Genomic DNA, 18984 nt, shown 5'->3' with positions numbered 1-18984 from the left:
AATATTCACATCAGTCTAGCACCACAGTTATCAGTTAATCAACAAACTTCTTGTTCTTCATTACATTATTACCACCTCAAGCCCATCCTCAGAACACAAAAAGCAGTTTCCAGGTAACATATAAGTCCAGTGATGCAGCATTATATGACTTGTAAATATTGCTCTTTCTGTTAAACTCGCATTTCCAGCTGCAGTGTCATAAATTGCACAATGTACACAGTACCCAAGGTTGCCTAGCTCAAAAATAGATCATCATTGCAGTTACACCACGTTCATTTGTATACATTCATATATTTCATTACTTGATCATGTCTGTTAGCTCCATTATTTCACTTACATTTCATACCTTGTTAACTAGTGGATTGCATTCTCAAAAAATATCCCTACTGCAGAGACAGGCTCCCTAACCATTAAGACCCTAACATTATTCATTATTTTATTATTCCATTATTGGTTCATTAACTAATAAATAAACACCTGCTCTGCTTATCTAATGCAAAGTTGACTCTACTGAAAAACACTCCACAGTAACAGAGCCATATGCTAAGGCAAACTTAACTTTCATTACCAGTCAGACAAAATTTCCACTTAGAAAAACTATTATTTGCTTGACATTCTAGCCTGAAGGGCAATATACATACAAGTCTTGCTAATACATTCATCACACATCACTCCAGGCAACTATGTTTAAAGTTGTAGTTCCTTAGTGTTAGAAAAGGCTGTACCATGACACAGATAAATATTTATCTCACATGTACTGACTGCACTGAACACAAATACTTCTATTATACAACAATTAATATGAAGATTTAGTGTTTAAGATGGTTTATACTGCACATTGTCTCTGCTGCTGCACCCATGAGCTGATGATTACTGCAGATATTAATTATCCTCCACACATGCTGACGCCTTTCATTTTAACGTAATGTATATATTACATTGAATAAAACTTTTCTGAAATATTTCTATACTAAAGTATGCTACTATACAAAAGTACAATGAAAGTAGAAGATAGAATGGTTCTGACTCACTTATAAACGACAGATAGGATAGGAGAAGAGTTTGGCTGTCTCAGGAAACATGAAAAATGAGACAGACAGCTGGGGTAAGCATTATTGCCGCATGATGAGTTCAACACAGAATGTTGAACTCCTACTTGTTAATTGTACAAGGAATTAGTTCCAGATGTTACCTCAATGCTGAGATTTTGAATCACCAACAAATTGTATTTCAACGGCTGTCCTGCCAATTCTACATCTAATAGTACCTCTCGTGTCACACTCGGTGATAGCGACTAGTAGCACCAATAATTTTTATTCTAGAAACATGCATTTCTACGATACCATCTGCGTTCGTAATTGGTTCAAAAAATTTTTGGGACATGCCATTCAAATCACTACCACTTTCCAATAAACACGTAACATGTATACCTAGTACACTTGCTGTTCTTACAGGTTGACACACTTCCTTTTTACTTACCATGTGTTCTTGTTCGTACAACAAATCCTCTTTAATCCTTTCTTTACTTAACACATTGCCTTCGTTATTAATTATAGATTCAAATACCCCATTCTCATCACTACTGGATTCGTCATCGCTGTCATCTGACTACAGTCAGACTCACACATACTTTCACCCATGCTATGGTCTAGATTTGGTATATCTTCCACTTTTTTCTCTATTTCTCTCAATTTTGAATCTACATTTTGACCTACTTTTACCGGTTTTTCCTTTACCACTACTGCACACTTGGTTTTTACCCCTGTCTCTAAATCATTTCTAATGTGATCGATTTGGTTCTCAAGTTTAACTCTACTTCCAGCACCTTGTTTCTTGAAAACCTCCACCTTCTTACTATGGCCATCACAAAGTTTCTCTCTCTCTCTTCTACACATTTACTACTCGATGTTAATTTTGTATTTAATTCTGAAATATTAGAGCTGACTACCTTAATCTCCTTTTTAATTTCTTTCTTCAGTTCATCCTTTAAGCTAACCATGTCAGTTCTAATGCTATCAGCTTTTTTTCCCACCCTGCTAATGTCTGTTTTTCACACTACTAATGTCTTCATCATACTACTAATGTCTTCTTTCATGCTACTGATATTACTCATAATTTGCCTTAACATCTCTCCCCAATTTTCATCTGCCATGAACTTTTTCCCTTGCTGACTTTTGCTGCTAGGTTCCTCTTCCTTAAACTTAACAACCTCATACACTTCAGTACTGTTTTTGTCCATTTCGCTCTTTATAATAGGACCTTCGTCCCCATCTGTCAAAGTTACATTCATGTTTGATTTAGAATCATCACCGTCTACAGAACCAGTCACACTTACATCCTCCTGTTCATGTAACAACTTAACCTCTACAGCTTTGTCCTCTGTAACACTGTCTTGTTCGTTAAGGTCACTCATTATGTATCACTTAATACAAAATCGCTTTGCTATGAGATTACCTTATTCTCATTCATTCTGCTGCTGCTGCTACTGTTGTGGTTGTCCTCTTGGTTCACCGTCTGCTGCACATTGTAATTCTCTCGGCGAGTCATCTTGTTCACCTCCGGTCAGCTGTGTCCACCTGCATGCTGACTGGCTGCTGCTGTGCTCAGTGGTTGCTTCCTTAGAACCTGCTCGTTGACTGACTGTTGCACCTTCATTGTTATGAAACCCCAGCATTGATTTGCGATTGCACCGTTGCACAGTAAACTGCTCTTGATTTCAGTTTTCAAAGTTAATGTGTCCTTGTTTTACTGTGGTTATGTACAATAATCCTCACCTACAATGGTACCACATGAAACGATACCTCCTGGTTTTTAGTTTCTCGTTTGTTGATTGTTGTCCTCGATGGTCGGCGTGCTGTGTTGCTACTTGACTTACTTACTTGACTTAATTCCTTTGGCCCCTATGGGGGCATAGGGCATCCAGGAGAGCTCGCCATCCGTCTCTGTCTTTGGCCATTTGCCTCAATTCTGCCCAGGTCTTGCCAACTCTTTGTACTTCCCCTTCCACTGTCCTCTTCCATGTGTCCCTTGGTCTTCCTCTCTTCCTTGTTCCCTGGGGATTCCATTCCAATGCTTTTTTGTCGATGGCTCCATCTGGTTTTCTCAAGGTGTGCCCCAACCAGCCCCACTTTCTCTCGTATCTGGTCTTCTATAGGTATCTGGTTTGTTATTTTCCAGAGCTCCTCATTACATATTTTTTCTGGCCACCAGATATTCATGATGCGTTGAAGACATCTATTTGTGAAGCTTTGTAACTGGGATGTTATCTTTTTATCCATTTTCCAGCTTTCACTGGCGTACAGAAGGACAGCCTTCACATTTGTATTAAAAATACGGATTTTTGTTTTGTACGTGATATTTCTATTTTTCCATATTGGATACAATTGTATGAAGGCAGAATTTGCCTTTTTAATGCGGTTTTTCACGTCATCTCCAGCTCCACCATCTTCCGCCACTATACTACCCAGATACAGGAATGAGTTGACAGTCTCCACCCACTGCTCACCTATTAACAATGGCACCTCCATGTTCCCTGAATTTACTCTCATTTCCTTTGTTTTGCCTATATTTATCTTGAGGCCAGCAGTCTCTGCTTCTTCTTTCAGCAAGTTTAATTTAGCTTGCATATCAGTCAGCCTGGGAGCTAATAAAACTATGTCGTCTGCAAAATCCAAATCCTCCAGACGTTCATGGATCCCCCACTGGATTCCTCATCTCCTGTCTGCTGTGACTCTTCTCATAACAGAGTCTAGAACGAGTAGAAAAAGTGTTGGTGACAAAATGCAACCGTGACGGACTCCAGTTGTTACTTTTATGCCCTCTGTCATATTTCCCTTGTGGAGTATGCAGCATTTGTAGCCATCATATAGATCTTTTATGATGTTTAAGATCTTCTGTGGTATGCCATACTTCCGCAACACCTGCCAGAGCACTTTATGTTTCACGGAATCGAAGGCCTTTTGAAAATCAATGAATGCCAGGTACATGGTTGCTTGGAATTCTTCGCTTTGCTCTAAAATGATCCTAAGAGTGTTAATAAGATCAACACAACTGCGTTGTGCCCTAAAACCGGCCTGTTCTTTAAGCAGTCGCTTTTCAAGGGATTCTTTAATTCTGTTTAAAATAATTCTGGTGAGGACCTTACTGGGCACCGACAACAATGTAATACCACGCCAGTTGTTACAGTCTGACAAATTTCCCTTTTTTGGGAGCTTTACCACCAAACCATTTTTCCACTCCTTTGGAGATTTCTCTTCAAGCCAAATATGCTTCAGCAAAGGATGGAGCATTTTAACAGTATTTTCAATATCAGCTTTTAAGAGCTCCGGTGCTATGTTGTCTAGGCCTGGAGTCTTTGTATTTTTTAGTGTTTTCAAGGCAATCCTAATTTCGTCCATGGTGGGGCACTGCAAATTTATATCTTGATCTTCTTCTACTTCCTCTGGAACATCTCTTACTTGTTCCTCTTGGTTGTCTTCACAATTTAACAGTTCCTTAAAGTGCTCCTCCCATCTCTGTAGCTGTGCCTGTTGAGTTGTAAGCATCACCCCATCCTTGTTCTTAACTGTTCCTTCATGTCTGAAGTTCTTCATTGACAACCGTTTGCTAATATTGTAGAACTCTTTCATATTTCCTTGTCTTGCTGCCTCTTCTGCTAATTTTGCTTGCTCATCCATCCATTTCCTTTTATCTCGATGTAGCAGTGTTTTCACTTTTTTGTTCGCCTCCATGTATTCCTTATGCGCTTCGCTCTTCTGCGCTCTTGTCTTACAAAAATTTAACTTAAGTTTTAGTTCTTTCCTGTGGCTGATTTCATTCCACGTAGCATCGGAGATCCATTCCTTCCTTTGATGTGCCTTAAATCCTAAGATTTTTTCTCCCACATCTAAATAACTATCTTTGATTTTTTGCCAGCATGTTTCAATTCCCTCTTCCATAAAGTTTTCTTCAGAGAGGACCTGGAATCTGTTTTGTAGTTCAAGTGCAAATGTTTCTTTGGTCTGTTGGTCTTTTAATCTTGCCACATCTATTTTCTTGCACCTGTGATTGAGCTTGGTTCTATTTGCCACTATCTTCAGTCTGAATTCCACCAAAACTAGATGGTGGTCACTTCCAATGTCTGCCCCTCTTCTATTTCTGACATCTAACAAAGAGTGTTGGAACTTGCGGCTTACTACTATGTGGTCTATTTGATTTTCGGTAACATGGTCTGGAGAAACCCACGTTATCTTATGGCAGTTATGATGTGGAAACAATGTGCCTCCAATGACAAGGTCATGTTCAGCGCATGTATCTATCAACATTTCACCATTTACATTCCTGATCCCCATTCCATGCATGCCCATGATATGCTCAAGCCCTTCATTTTCTGAACCAACTTTTGCATTCAAGTCACCCATTAAAATTTTTATGTCCCTAGAATTTGTTTGTGTAAGGACTCCATTAAGTTCTGTATAAAATGCATCTTTTAATTCTCCTTTAGCTGTTTCAGTAGGTGCATAGCATTGAATTACAGTGACATATCGCACATTTATTTTAAAGCGTGTGGTTATTATCCGTTCTGAGACTGGTTTCCACTCCAGTAAGCTCTTCTTGCTGCTTTTAGATAGTAAGAGCCCTACACCATTCCTATGCATCGCGTCCTCACCTGTCTGACCCGCATACAGCAACAGTCCACCATTTTGTGTTTGGAATTCCCCAGATTCTGACCACCTTACTTCACTTAGTCCCAATATATCTAGTTGGTAGTTCTCCATCTCTTTTTCAACCTGTCTTAGCCTCCCTTACTCTCTCAACGTCCTTACATTCCAAAAACCGATACGAGTTTTCCTTTTCAGGCTAAAGGTCATATCCTTAAGATCCGTCCGGCTGTTTCTCCTTTTAGTTTCTGTGATGTGTGTTTTTTGGTGGTGCGGGTTATCAGCCCACAGCCCCCGAGTGTCCTGGTGGGGCTGCCACCTCATGGCCTGGACACCTGCCAAGGTTTTATTTCAGGGCCTTACCCCTTAGATAGCTTGTCTTCACCACGACTACAGAACGCTATCCATCCCTTCGCAGTAAGGCCTATGTGCATCAACGTTGTCCTGGTTTACAAGGAACTTCCGCTGTCCACATTAGGGGACTGTGTCTGCTGCCACACAATCACAAGGAGGAAAAGGAAAGGAAGGGAGTGTATAGGATGGGACAGAACAGAATAGGATAGGACAAGACAGGACAGGACACTAGACAGGACATTGTGAGACACACTTTGTCTGGATCCTCTATGGAGATCTGTCCGGCTTGGGAGGCCCTGCTGGTAGTTACACCACAGTCGGCATAGCCCTCCACTTCATTGGATCACACAAACCCCCTCGCCCACACGGACAGAGTTTCGTTAAGGTGGTGTCTCCTGAGGGGGACTGCGTTGCTACACTGACTGAAAAATGGGGTTTGTGGATTCCAACACTGAGTACTTTAAATAACGCACCCGACAGATGCACAGTTGCATTTCACAGTACTTTAATTTCACTGTTAACGACCCCCCAATAATACAGTTATATGGCCAGTGCACTATTGTTTAACTTGCGTTAAGCCTCATTAATAGTTTGCAGGCGAAACTCCACATACTGCTACAATAATTTCCTGTTGAACATCTACGAGCAGTAAAAACATAACCACAAAGTCCCCACTTCTTGAAGAATAATCAGGTACATATGGAGCAGTCACTGTCATTGGTTTTTACACATGGCGTAACTGTTTAACACTTATTTCATAGTTAGATTGAAGCACTGTTTTTGTTCTAACCTGCACAGATTACTCATCTGAAACTTGGCCATGGACTGACTGTCTCGTGACCAAAATTCGGGCCCTTATATGTAATCACAATAATCGGTACTGAAACTACACATTGTTCGAAGTTAAATTTACAGAAATTGCAATTAAATCTTAACTCATTAAATTAACTGAATACATCGAAATATTCCATCTTTATAACAGTTTCTTCTACTACAAGGGCTAAGCTGAATTATTTGTTTAAATTATGATATTAACAAATATAGTTATGTAAACAATACCTTAGACAAAACTGTTAATTACTTTGGAATTAATTACTAGCTGGTTTTGCTACCATGTTTTTGAATAGAGTTAAATAGATACTTTAAGATTACTTGCGTTTCGTCTTCCAAATGTTTACAAGTATTGCAGAACTTTTATTTGTTTATATGTCAACAATAGAATTTAAGTTATGAAACAATTACTGATTTCTCCCTATAATGGAAGATACTAACTAGGAATAGTCAAAATAAATTAGAAAATCAAATACATACATAAAACTAAGCACAAAATTAGGTCTGGTGTTATTTAATTTAAAACTGAGGGCCAATCTTTCTGTTTTATGAAAATACAGCTTATACTCACGTATGTTAATGTTAATTAAGTCAAAATGAAAAAAATGAATTTTAAGGAGGCAGATGACAAAACAAGAGGGTAATTAAAACTATCCCAGCTTGCTTTGTCACAGGAGGTGACCTGACAAACTACTCAAGAATGGGCTAATCACCAATGTGCAGGTAAAAGTGATTCAGAGAAATAGTAGTAGCTTCTGACTGAAGAGATCTGTATGATGACGACTGGTTTTGAAATGAAGGACAAGATTTGGATCATGGAATATAAAGATGATTGATGGTAAAGAGGTAGTACTTTTTCAGGGAGTGAAGGACCATAAACTAGACATTCTTGGAGTATGTGAGGTGAAAAGCAGATGTAGTGGAATGAGGAGAATGCTGGAGGGCTACTATATTTCAAGGTACTCTGGGTCTGCAATGTGTAGTTGAGCAAAAGCAGGAGTAGGTATAATTATCAGGGAGCTGCTTGAAATGAAAGTGAGTGGATGGGAACTAGTCAGTTCAAGAATAACAGCTGATGATTTTGACTTGGAAATGGAAGAGTCGTACGTTCAGGTGTACGCACCGACTGAAGATTCTAATATACTAGATCAAGAAGAATGACAATATTACGAAAAAGGTAGATTGCTACTCACCATGTAGCTACTAAACATGTAAGCTTTCAGCCACAAGGCCTTCTTCTGAAACACACACACACACACACACACACACACACACACACACACACACACATTCACACAAACGCTGCTCACACACGCATGAATGCTGTCTCTGGCTGCCTAGGTGAGACTTTAGCAGCCAGACACAGTAGTCGTGTGTGCCTGTCTGCAGCTCAACATCTCTGCTATATGGTGAGTAGCAATCTGTCCGTGTAATATTGTCATTTTTCCATCCTGTATCTTCCATTGTTAGGTCAAGAAGATTTCTATGCATGACCACAGTGGACTCTGGGCAAAAATCTAGCCAAAGGCTGTCCAGTAATAACTGGATGAAATTTCAGTAGTAGAGCAGGTCAGGACAAAAGAGTACACATGGAAATATGGGCAGTCATGGCAGAGAGAAAACCCAAAATGATGGTGGCAAGTATCTTATAGAATTCTGCATGGTAACTCCCTTTTCCCTGAAAAACAAGTGTGCAAAATTATCTATGAAACAAGAGGTAGAAATGTCAAAATCATTATCAATTACTTTTTATGTACCCAGCATATACTGAATGACATCATTGATGTGAAGGTTATATGAGAAGCAAAATTTGCTGCAGATGATGGGGATGGACACTTAAGTTCTGGAAACCAGCTAAATCTAAAACCAAGAAATTAAAGTCAATTAAAGCGAAGAAATTTCAGAAGGAACAAGAAAAAAATATGTATGCGGAGTCAGTGACAACAAGGCTCCAAAATAGAACAAATGAGGATAGTAATTCATGTGGATTAGGCTGAAGTCAGTATTACTACTGTCGGTAGGAGACCTATGTGGCAGTAGTAATAGATACAAGGAAGAAAAGAACAAGTTTGTAGAATGAGGAAATGAAGCAGGTGATGAAGTATAAGAAGGAAGCCTGGAAAAGATAGATATCATATGGAAGAAGGTGAAGGCATTTAGAAACATGGTTGAGGATAGGGTAGAGAGAACAATATAGATTCACAACCACACTACCATTTTCCATTTATCCATCAAATAAGTGCTGGCCAGTCAAGATGTGCGATTTGGAAGGCAGTGCGACATCTGGGATCCAAGGCAAAACTATAGACTCCAGTGGTGTAAAAGCTTTTGCCTTGTGTGTCACAATGCCGTGGCAGCTCAAGGCAACAGCCTGAAGCCTGTCAACAGTGGCTAATACTACTTTTAGTTGCTTGCAGATAGTGGCTAGTTTCCGCTGTATCCATTCATGATTTCATCTTTAAACAATTTTTTGTGTATACCACAAGTAATCTTACACTAACCCAAAGAGTCACTGGGTGCAATCCTGTTCGTACTGCTAAGCTATTTCTAGTTTTTACTACTGTCCAGAGTCAGCTCACACAATTCAAAAGCACTAAAATGTACATAAAAATGCAAACAATGGAAATTTAAGGATGGAATGTAACAACATTAGAAAAGGATAGCTGGTACTCACCATATAGTGGAGATTCTGAGTCACAGATTGGCACAACAAAAAGACTGTCAGATAGTGAGCTTTTGGCCGACTAGGCCTTCATCGGAAATAGACAAGTACACACACAAACGCAACTACTCACTTTCTGACATTCTTTCTGTGACTCAGTATTGTTACACAAAAACTTAAGTTGTTATACGCTAGTCAACACAGTAATATTGACTTCTTTGCAGAATAATGTGAGGACAAAACTAAACCTAATACTGTGTATGAACAGAAAATGCTACTGATCCTGCCACATCCAGTGCATTCTCCATCTGCAGTTACACTGACTACGCAAGCACTCTACTTGAAGGCTACAAGATTCAAACTGAATCTGACAATAATAGCACTTATGGTGGCATGAAGCTGCATTAGACAATCAGCTCCCACAATTAAATTGCCCTAAAATTCACGCAAAAATTTAGAACAAGTCATTACACTTTAGTTAACACATTAAAGGGCATAGATACAATACACTTCTTTGCAAAAGCACGAGAGAACAAAAACTAAACTAAATCCTGCATATTAACAGAGAATGCTACTACTGCTGGCATGCCCACTGTAGTCTGCAGCTGGACAGATTCTCAGCCTCCTAGCTATCTGTTCCTCCTTTCCAACATTGAGGAACGTGTCCCTTAGAAAGAAGCAAATAGTTCCTATATCTAATTTATTATTATTATTATTATTATTATTATTATTGTTGTTGTTGTTGTTATTTTGTTGTTTAAAAAATGGTGTCTGTTGGCGGTACTGGAATTTTGTCTTCTGAAGGTAAGTGATGGTCAACCAGTAGATTATGTCTGTTTTTAATTTTATAGTTTTCTCAAGTGAACGATTCTTTTTATACAGCTATTCTAGTTTCATGCTATAGCAGTGATTCCATTTTTAGTTTTAACTTGCAATATTCCATGAAAAATATGTGTATAATTAACCATTCAAATAACATTAAATTAGAAAAGTATTGTTAAAAATACATCTTAAAAACTTTACTAATGATGTAGAAGCACACTCAAGTGTGAAGGCTGTATAGTAGTTGTGATGATTATATGGCAAATGATCTTTACCACATATTTAAAACTACCAAATGTAACCCAGAAATTTTTTTTATTGTCTTTCCATACATAGTGTTGTGTCTGAGAGTTTGGAAATGACTGGGGTAAAAAGCTTGCACAATCTCGTTTTAATTTTATTTGTTTTATTTTATGGAATTTTGAACCTACGGATTTAATTCTCATTCATTACACATATTTATGTAGGTTCAAGATGATTTAAAAGTTGTTGAAACATATATGATAAAAATGTTCCAGGCTTGTCACCTATTACTCCAGACATGTCCTGTGATCGGATGTTGGCTCGAGAAATAGAGAAGCGGGAAAGAGAGGTTCGCAGATTACGTGAGCAACGAGAATTTGAAATGTTAAGGGTGAGGCTTTAAGACTGTTAAATATGATTAATGGAAAATCTCATATAAGATGTGAAACAAATACTAACAAAGAGATAGAGGGGCTGGCCAGTACTTACCTCAGCTCAGTGCAGCCAATAGATACACATAAAACAGAACTGAAAATTTACATTCCTAGCTTTCGGAACTTTGTTCCTTCATCAGGGAGGAGAGAGGGGAAAAAAGGGAAGAAGGGAAAGTGGATTCAGTTACTCACAACCCAGGTTATGAAGCAACAGGGAAGGTTTGAAGCTGGCACAGTACTTAACAGTAGAATATCTTTGGCTTCCCTCTGTTTACCTTTCCCTGTTGCTTCATAACCTGGGTTGTGAGTAACTGAATCCACTTTCCCTTCTTCCCTTTTTTCCCCTCTCTCCTCCCTGATGAAGGAACAAAGTTCCGAAAGCTAGGAATGTAAATTTTCAGTTCTGTTTTATGTGTATCTATCGGCTGTACTGAGCTGAGGTAAGTACTGGCCAGCCCCTCTATCTCTTTGTTAGACTGTTAAATATTATATTCAGTCATGTTAACAGAATATTTGTGTTTTGTAGTATTGTGTGTCTTTTAATAAACTTTTATTTTCATTGTTACATAAAATAGTTTTTCTGTAGAATTTTCTTTTTTATATTTATATATATATAGTGTACTGTTTGAGGAAAGTCTATTATTAAGTTTTTAGTGTTAAATGAATCAATACATTGTCTCTCCAAATATCTTATGTAGAAAAGTAAAATTGGACAAAGTGATTTCATTGGTGTTCTTAAGCCACAGATATCAACATTGATTTTAGAGGTTCTTCAGAAATGAGTTTGTAGGAGGTGTATTTCAAAGTGTACAGCTAGATGAACGAGATTCAGAGTCTGTGGAGGAATGGAGGCTAAATGCCAACATTTGAATGAACCAGATGACTCAGAATTTTGTATGTGGTTGTTTCATTGTTGTATTAATCACCAAGTATTCGCAGTTTTATGTTTCCCCAATGGATAATAGGTTTATGAGTTGTTAGCAATTAAAAAAAAAAGAACTAGTTAATGCTGAGTTTGTTTCTGAATGGTTTATAGACCTAAGCTGTCCATTGTATTATCACAAACTTTATTTTTGCTTCTGCAGCAGCTAGCATATGATCATCAATGTCTATTGCTGCTAACAGCAATTTCTTTTCATCTGTCTGAAATTTCAAAATATGTCTATTCATGAGTTAAGATTTGAAACATTTGCTGTGAATCTGTTACAGATCTTTTCACCTTGTCTGGCCTTTGTCTGATATGGTTAAGTTTGGGGCCTTGCTTCATATACTTGTGTCATCAGCAAACATTACAGTTTTTGAGCAGTCAGTACAGTGTCATTTATGAAAAATAGGAGTAGGAGTGGACCCTATACTGAACCTTGTGTGACTCCTCATTTTGAGTTTAAATATATTTCTGTTGTGCAATTTTGTTCTTTGTTATGAATGTCCATCATTTACTACCAACAAAATTTTAGTTTTTCTAGGAAAATTTTCTGTTCCATGGAATCAAATTCCTTTGCAAGGTCACAGAATACACTGACAGCTTGATTTACCCAGATTTAATTTGTGAGAGCGTATGTAGTTATCTTTGTAGAAAGTCCTTTATGAAAATCAAATGGAAAGATGGCCAGCAAGTTAAGCTGTGAAAAATGTGTCAGTACTGTATCACAGACAACTTTGTAAATTTTTTTTAAAGTCCTGAAAGAATAGATTTGCTTACTTTTTTTTGTAGATGGGTTTCCATATAGCATAGTAAGGACTGTTGGGTAATATGATGTTAGGTAATAACTTACTATTACAGTTATACTCTTATATATTGTAAAGGATAGTCCTACCAAGTCAATATAAAATCCTACTAGACTGCTAAAAGCACCATTGTAGCCACAAGAATTGATATAACAATTTCAGAAATCTTGGGGAAGGGGGTTTGAAATTAATGTCTGCTGGTGGTGTACAAAGTATTTCTCAGAGCAAATGTGTAGCACATCTGTATTTGGTTGTTTATGAGCAGGAGCAATGTATGAAATGAGGGGCTCGGCAGTAAACATTGGTGAGGGACAGTCTGCGAGAAGCAGAGATATTAATTGTAGAATGTCAGAGATGGCATGTTTCATTCATGTTAGTAAAAAGTTCCACGAAAAACCAATAGATGGCACCAATATGCCAACTTTCAGGTTTTCACTGTTGCCAGCTTTTTTGATTCATGTGCAAGTAAATAATATGGCGGCAAGTGAGAGTGAAGTGTCCAATATTCGTGCGAAAAACAAGCTTTTCAGTGAGTTTTTGAGCAAGTGTGGAGATGGCCTGGATACTTATGACACTGATGAAGACCCTGAATGCGTTCCTGAAGATGAAAGCACCTCCAGAGTTGTTGATAATCAGGTAAATATGAATATTTATTTCTGCAAGTAAACAGTGTTAAGTTGCGTCCCTTAACATTATTTACATGAATTTACTTTACAATGTGATGCCCATAATGTTAAGGGCCATCCTTAACACTGCTTACTTGCCATAGTAAGAAATCCAAATCAGTTTTCTATGAAGTATAATGGTATCTGTACATATTGCTATATGTTAATACCTGGCCTTCTAACCGCAATCGTTATTAAGTTACGGATCTGTTATTATGTAGTTTTTCTATTTCACATGCTTATCTTTTCCAAGATATTTTTCTAGAAGGTGTGTGGGAGAATGTCAGTGTATATGTTACGTAATGAAAACTACAGTGGATGTATAGTCTTAGGTATTTTAATATTCTTAGGACTTTGCAGAATGTTAATCTTATGACTCTGATTTTTTTGTAGGTTCAGAGGCTTCTTGGAGGTAGATGTTCCTCCAAAGATACATGCAGTAGTGACAATGATGAAGCAGACACTAAACAGGTTAATGATCAACTTAGCATACAGAAAGGGTGAAAGAGGCTAAAAAATGGCAGTGTGCAAAAGCAAATGAAGAAAACCAGGAACGAAAGAAAGCAGTATACAGAGTTCAGAGGTGAGGGTGGTGTTGTTGAAGAAAAAAGGATAGGCCTGCCATGCAAATGTCCTAAAAATGTTTCCAGCTTATCAATAAAATAGATAAACAAACAATATTCTGAAATTGCTGGGAAATGAATTGCTATGATGCTCAAATGCTTACCCACAAGGTTGTTTGCAGTCAAAAACTGTTATCCGAAAAAAGACTAAACAGCAGATATCTAGACGCAGTCAAACAGTTGCATATGCAGTGAAAACTGCCAGAAAGGATGTCAAAAATAGAGGATGTGTGGAGAATATCATGAAACGATTGAAAAATGGTGCCGTTTCACCTGCTCCTGATGGCAGAAGTAAGCATACCAGTCATCCTAGAAAATATTCAAAGTATGTCATCAACGATGTGAAAGCATTTATTGACAAACTTCCATAGTATAGGAGTCACTACACTAGAAAAAGATTCATCATGAGAGTATTCAAGCATTGAATATTCCATGCAGTTCTGTTATGAGAAGTACGTCGAGGAATGTCATGCGGCAAGCAAAAGTTCTGTTTCTATAGAAAATTTCGACGAATATTTACCAAGGAATTCAATATAAGTTTCAAGATCCCTAAAATGAACACTTGTCAACAGTGTTATTCAATTTATGTAGCAATCAAGCATGCTGAGAACTGTAAAAACGATGCTGAAATACATTCATTGCAAATAATGCAGGAGATTCACCATCGAAAAGCTGGGCAATCTGCGATGCGTGAAGCAATGAAAGTAGCAAAACGAGACAAAAATGTTCATGTAAACACGTTCGATTTGCAACAAACACTACCCACACCTAAACTGACTACTGGACCAATGTTTTATAAGTGTAAAATATGGTGCTATAATTTCAGTGTCCACTCTTGTGCAGATAGCCGAGGACTTTTTTTTCTCTGGGATGAAGCAACAGCTAAAAGGGGACCAGATGAAATAGCAAGCTGTTTACAGATGTATTTTGAAAAGAATGACACCAAAGCTGAAAACTTGATTGTGTTTTCTGACAACTGTGACGGACAAAACAGGAATTGGACCTTAGTGGTGTTTTGGCTATACCTGTTAAAGTCTGGTCATTTCAGATACATCAAGCACACCTTTGCTCAGGCTGGACATAGCATGTTACCTAGTGACAGAGACTTTGCTCAGGAGGAGAAAAATGTCATCTCACATTATCAAAGTGTTTATGGACCTGATCATTGGGAAGAAGTTCTAAGAACATCCCAGTGAAAGAAGCCATTCAAGGTGGCTTGTACGACTCAAGAGGTTTTCTACAGCTTCTCTGCACTGAAACAGCTGTTCCACCAACCACATGCATTAACTACTCAAATCAAATTCAGTATCAGAAATTGTGTTCAACTTCTACTTTCTGCTGAGCTACAAAGTCCCACCCCAACATTAGTGTTTAGTGATACATACAGTGGATGCCTAGAATCTGTTGCCTTATCAAAACATGGAAGACCTGCTAACAGTTCTTTCATGACAGAGCTTAAACCAAAATATTCTGGGCCTCTTCCTATTAAAGGAGACAAGCTAAGAGACATTCTCTCAAGCTTAAAATGGATACCTGCTGTATACCATGATTGGTACAACTCACTCCAAGCAGAAGGAGGTACTCCACTTCAGCAACAAGAAGATGAAGAAGAAAGATAGACAATCATGTACTGAGAAAACCATGTTTTAAGTAAAATGATAATGTTAAGTAAATCCATTGAGAATATAATGTTTTCATGTAAAAAATGTTAAGTAAGTGTGTTGAGACAACGATGTTTTGAGTAAATAATGTTAAGTACATGTTTCTGAAATTTTGAAATTTTTTTTTCAAGTTGATACTACATACTAAAAATATGTAACTACTGAAGCTGTGTAATAAAGCAATGTTGCACATGAAAAAATATGATTTTGTATATATTTCAGATATCTGATTTATGGGATTTTATTAAAATATCTGTGGTGCGTTTTCTCAGAACTACTGATTTGTCCCGTACCATTTTCTACTGCCGAGCCCTTCAAATTTTCATTGAAAAAGCTGCACAATAATTTGAATGCATTAAAATTTCTGCCACAACTCTACGTTGATAACTTAAGGTTTATTTATCCCATTCTTTTCACGTTTATGTTGCCTGATATTGCTCTAGATTCTAGTGGCATTTTTTAATAGCACCTACGTGTGTTTTACCTTCTTGTAACAAACTGGAAGGTTTTACAATACTTGGGATTTGTTCTCTGTTTTGTGTGAGGTTTCTCTTCCTGGATTGAGATACTTATATCCCTTGTAATTGCTTCTGATTAATTTCACCCCAATTTGACTTGTAAATTGACTGTTAAGGTTCCTCCTGTAAGTTTTCTTCTAGCACCATGTCTGAATCATTGTTTATATTTCGTTTGTACACTCTTTTTCCTGTATGATCTGAACCTAATTGGTCTGCATGTTCATCGTGAATCACTTAGCTGCTACTTGTAATCACTGGAAGCTTTGGAAAGTTTCCAGTTACTGTTGCACTGTAACGTTCAGTCGTTATTGGTAACTTTACTAGTGTAGAAAGCATGCAACGAAAGACAGCTGTTTATTGTTTTATTATATAACTCTCTGCAATAGCCAAAGAATTCGAAGAACAAAGACATTGTCCGAATTGCATTTCAGGTATAGTCAAAATTTTAAAACAATGTATAAATATGCCACTAAGGGCACTACAGAGTAGAGGACACGAATGAGTAATAGTGACTACGCAAGCGGGCCGTAGCAAATGACGACATGAACATGATACAGCTTGCGCCATCTAGTAGCAGAATTTACGAAGGTTTAACAACATCTATATGAAATTAATATAATAGTGATTGACAAATTAACAGAATGTAAATCATAAAAGCAAGGGAGAGGAAAACAGTATTTAAGGGCCGAACAGGGAAGCAGATAACCAACATTAGCTATTAGACATCTTTAAGTAATGGCTTTAAGCCACTGAAAAATTTTTTATTATGCAACTGCAGTTGTTCATTTAATATGAGGCCATCATTCAGAGAAAGATGTTTGAAGATCTGTAACTCTTCCAAAATGTTTAGTCTAAAACCTTTTCTTTAACAGTGCAAAATTCCGATGCCATGAATTTCCATAGGTTTGTGGCCTGTGATCAACAGGTGGTCGGCAAAGGTTGAGTTATGAATGTTAGAACCATTTTTCCCTAAAATATGCTCCTTGTATCTTGCAGAGAAAGCATGACCAGTTTGGCCTATGTAATAGGCTTTACATGTGTCACAACAGATTTTATGGATACTTGAGTTCTGGAGGGGAGACAGTTCTGATTTTAAATTATGTATAAGGTTGCCATGCAAGCTGTTGTTAGTAGAAAAGGCTACGTTGCAGTTATATTTGTTCCTGAGTAATCGCTGTATCCTGTAAAATACTGGCCCTATATACGGGATGGAAAAATATTTTTTCTTTTCGTAAACTTCATTATTAAAAGGAGTGCTGAGAGTAATAATTCTGCCTTTGGTCTTATTTCTGAAGATTTTATCTACTACAGTCTGCTTATATTCATTGTTAACTGCAATGGTTCTTAACAGATTTATCTCAATTGCGAGATTTTCAGCACTTTTTGGCCATACACTACCTCAAACAGAGACAAACCAGTATTCATATGGATTTTTGCATTGTATGCGCATACTATATGCTTCAAATACTTGTCCCACTGACAATGATGGAGAATCCACATAAAAACTCAGTATCTTCCCGATTGTTCTGTGTACCCGTTCTGTCCTTCCATTTGCCTGTGAATGCCATGCGAGCATCCTCAACTTCTTTACGTTCAGCAATTTACACAGTTCCTTCATTAAATCCGACAAGAAGTTGGTCCCTTGGTCAGTAATTATTGTCTCCGGTACACCAAACTTCAAAATTCAGTTGTTTATTAATGCTTGCGCAACCATTGCAGGCTGTTGATTCGGCATAGCTACCATCTCCACATACCTCGAAAAATGGTCTATTATTGTTAGAACGAGTCTGTTCCCCAATGGTGTCCGACTGAAAGGTCCTAACATATCAATTCCCAACATAGAAAATGGACATGTCGCTTCCAGCAGTCATTGTAGCTGTATCCATTTCTGACTCAAATCTGCTCTCTGTGCACATGGTATACAATTTTTGACATACTGATTCAAATCTACTTTCCTACCCTTCCACCAATACGTCTCTGCCACTTTCCTATTCATCGCTCTACTCCCACCATGACCAGATAACACGTGATTATGTTAAAACCTCATCTCTTAGCTTCGCTGGCACTACTACCCTTGGCCCTAACTATGTTTCTCTGCACAGAAGACCGTTGTACATATTAAATTGTGGCTGTGTCTGATACAATTTACAATCCTTGTCAGTGTCCTGTAATTCTTGCCATACTGCTAAGTCATAACCTATGACTTCTACTTTTGCCACCTTTCTACTCAGTGCATCCGCATTACCGTGCTTCTTCCCAGGCTTGTGCACCACCTAGCGAGTCTAGTGGACGGAACCTTCAACCCCAACAACCACTTCAACGCAACATAATCTGTCACTACCCGAAATCTTCTCCCGTATAAACAACATTTAAAATATGTGAATCCATAGATTACGCTAAGCATCTCCCTCTCTGTTGTTGAGTAATTCCTCTCGCTGCATTCAATTGCCTGGACGCATAGGCTACAGGATGTTCCTTCCTGTCAATTTCCTGACTAAGAACACACCCTAATGCTTGATTCGATGCATCGCCTGCTAGAGTAAATTCCTTTTCAAAATCTCAAAACATAAGAACCGGAACTGATGATAACATTTCTTTCAGTTTGTCAAACGCTTTCTGACAATCTTCTGTCCACTCAAATTTGACACCCTTCCATAACAATCGCATCAATGGCTGTGCCAAATCTGCAAAACCCTTCACGAACGTTTGATACAAATTGCAAATTCTGACAAATGATTGCACTTCCTTAACTGTTTTCGGCTCCCAAAAATCCCTTACAGCCTGTACCAACCTCGGATCTGTTC

At 37.9% G+C, this 18984-nt stretch overlaps 1 protein-coding gene across 1 annotated transcript in view; it reads left to right on the top strand.

Annotated features, from left to right (window-relative positions):
• LOC124595254 (zinc finger-containing ubiquitin peptidase 1-like) overlaps positions 1 to 18984 on the top strand; it is a 221105-nt gene that overhangs the window by 51262 nt on the left and 150859 nt on the right. The window contains exon 4 of the mRNA XM_047133922.1: positions 10827 to 10942. Coding sequence (XP_046989878.1) covers positions 10827 to 10942 — 116 coding nt within the window. The remainder of the gene's footprint in view (positions 1 to 10826; positions 10943 to 18984) is intronic.

The sequence above is a fragment of the Schistocerca americana genome, chromosome 2 (assembly GCF_021461395.2).
Source record: "Schistocerca americana isolate TAMUIC-IGC-003095 chromosome 2, iqSchAmer2.1, whole genome shotgun sequence".
NCBI lineage: Eukaryota > Metazoa > Arthropoda > Insecta > Orthoptera > Acrididae > Schistocerca > Schistocerca americana.
The sequence above is the reverse complement of the archived record's forward strand: the minus strand, read 5'-3'. Positions and strand labels throughout refer to the sequence as shown.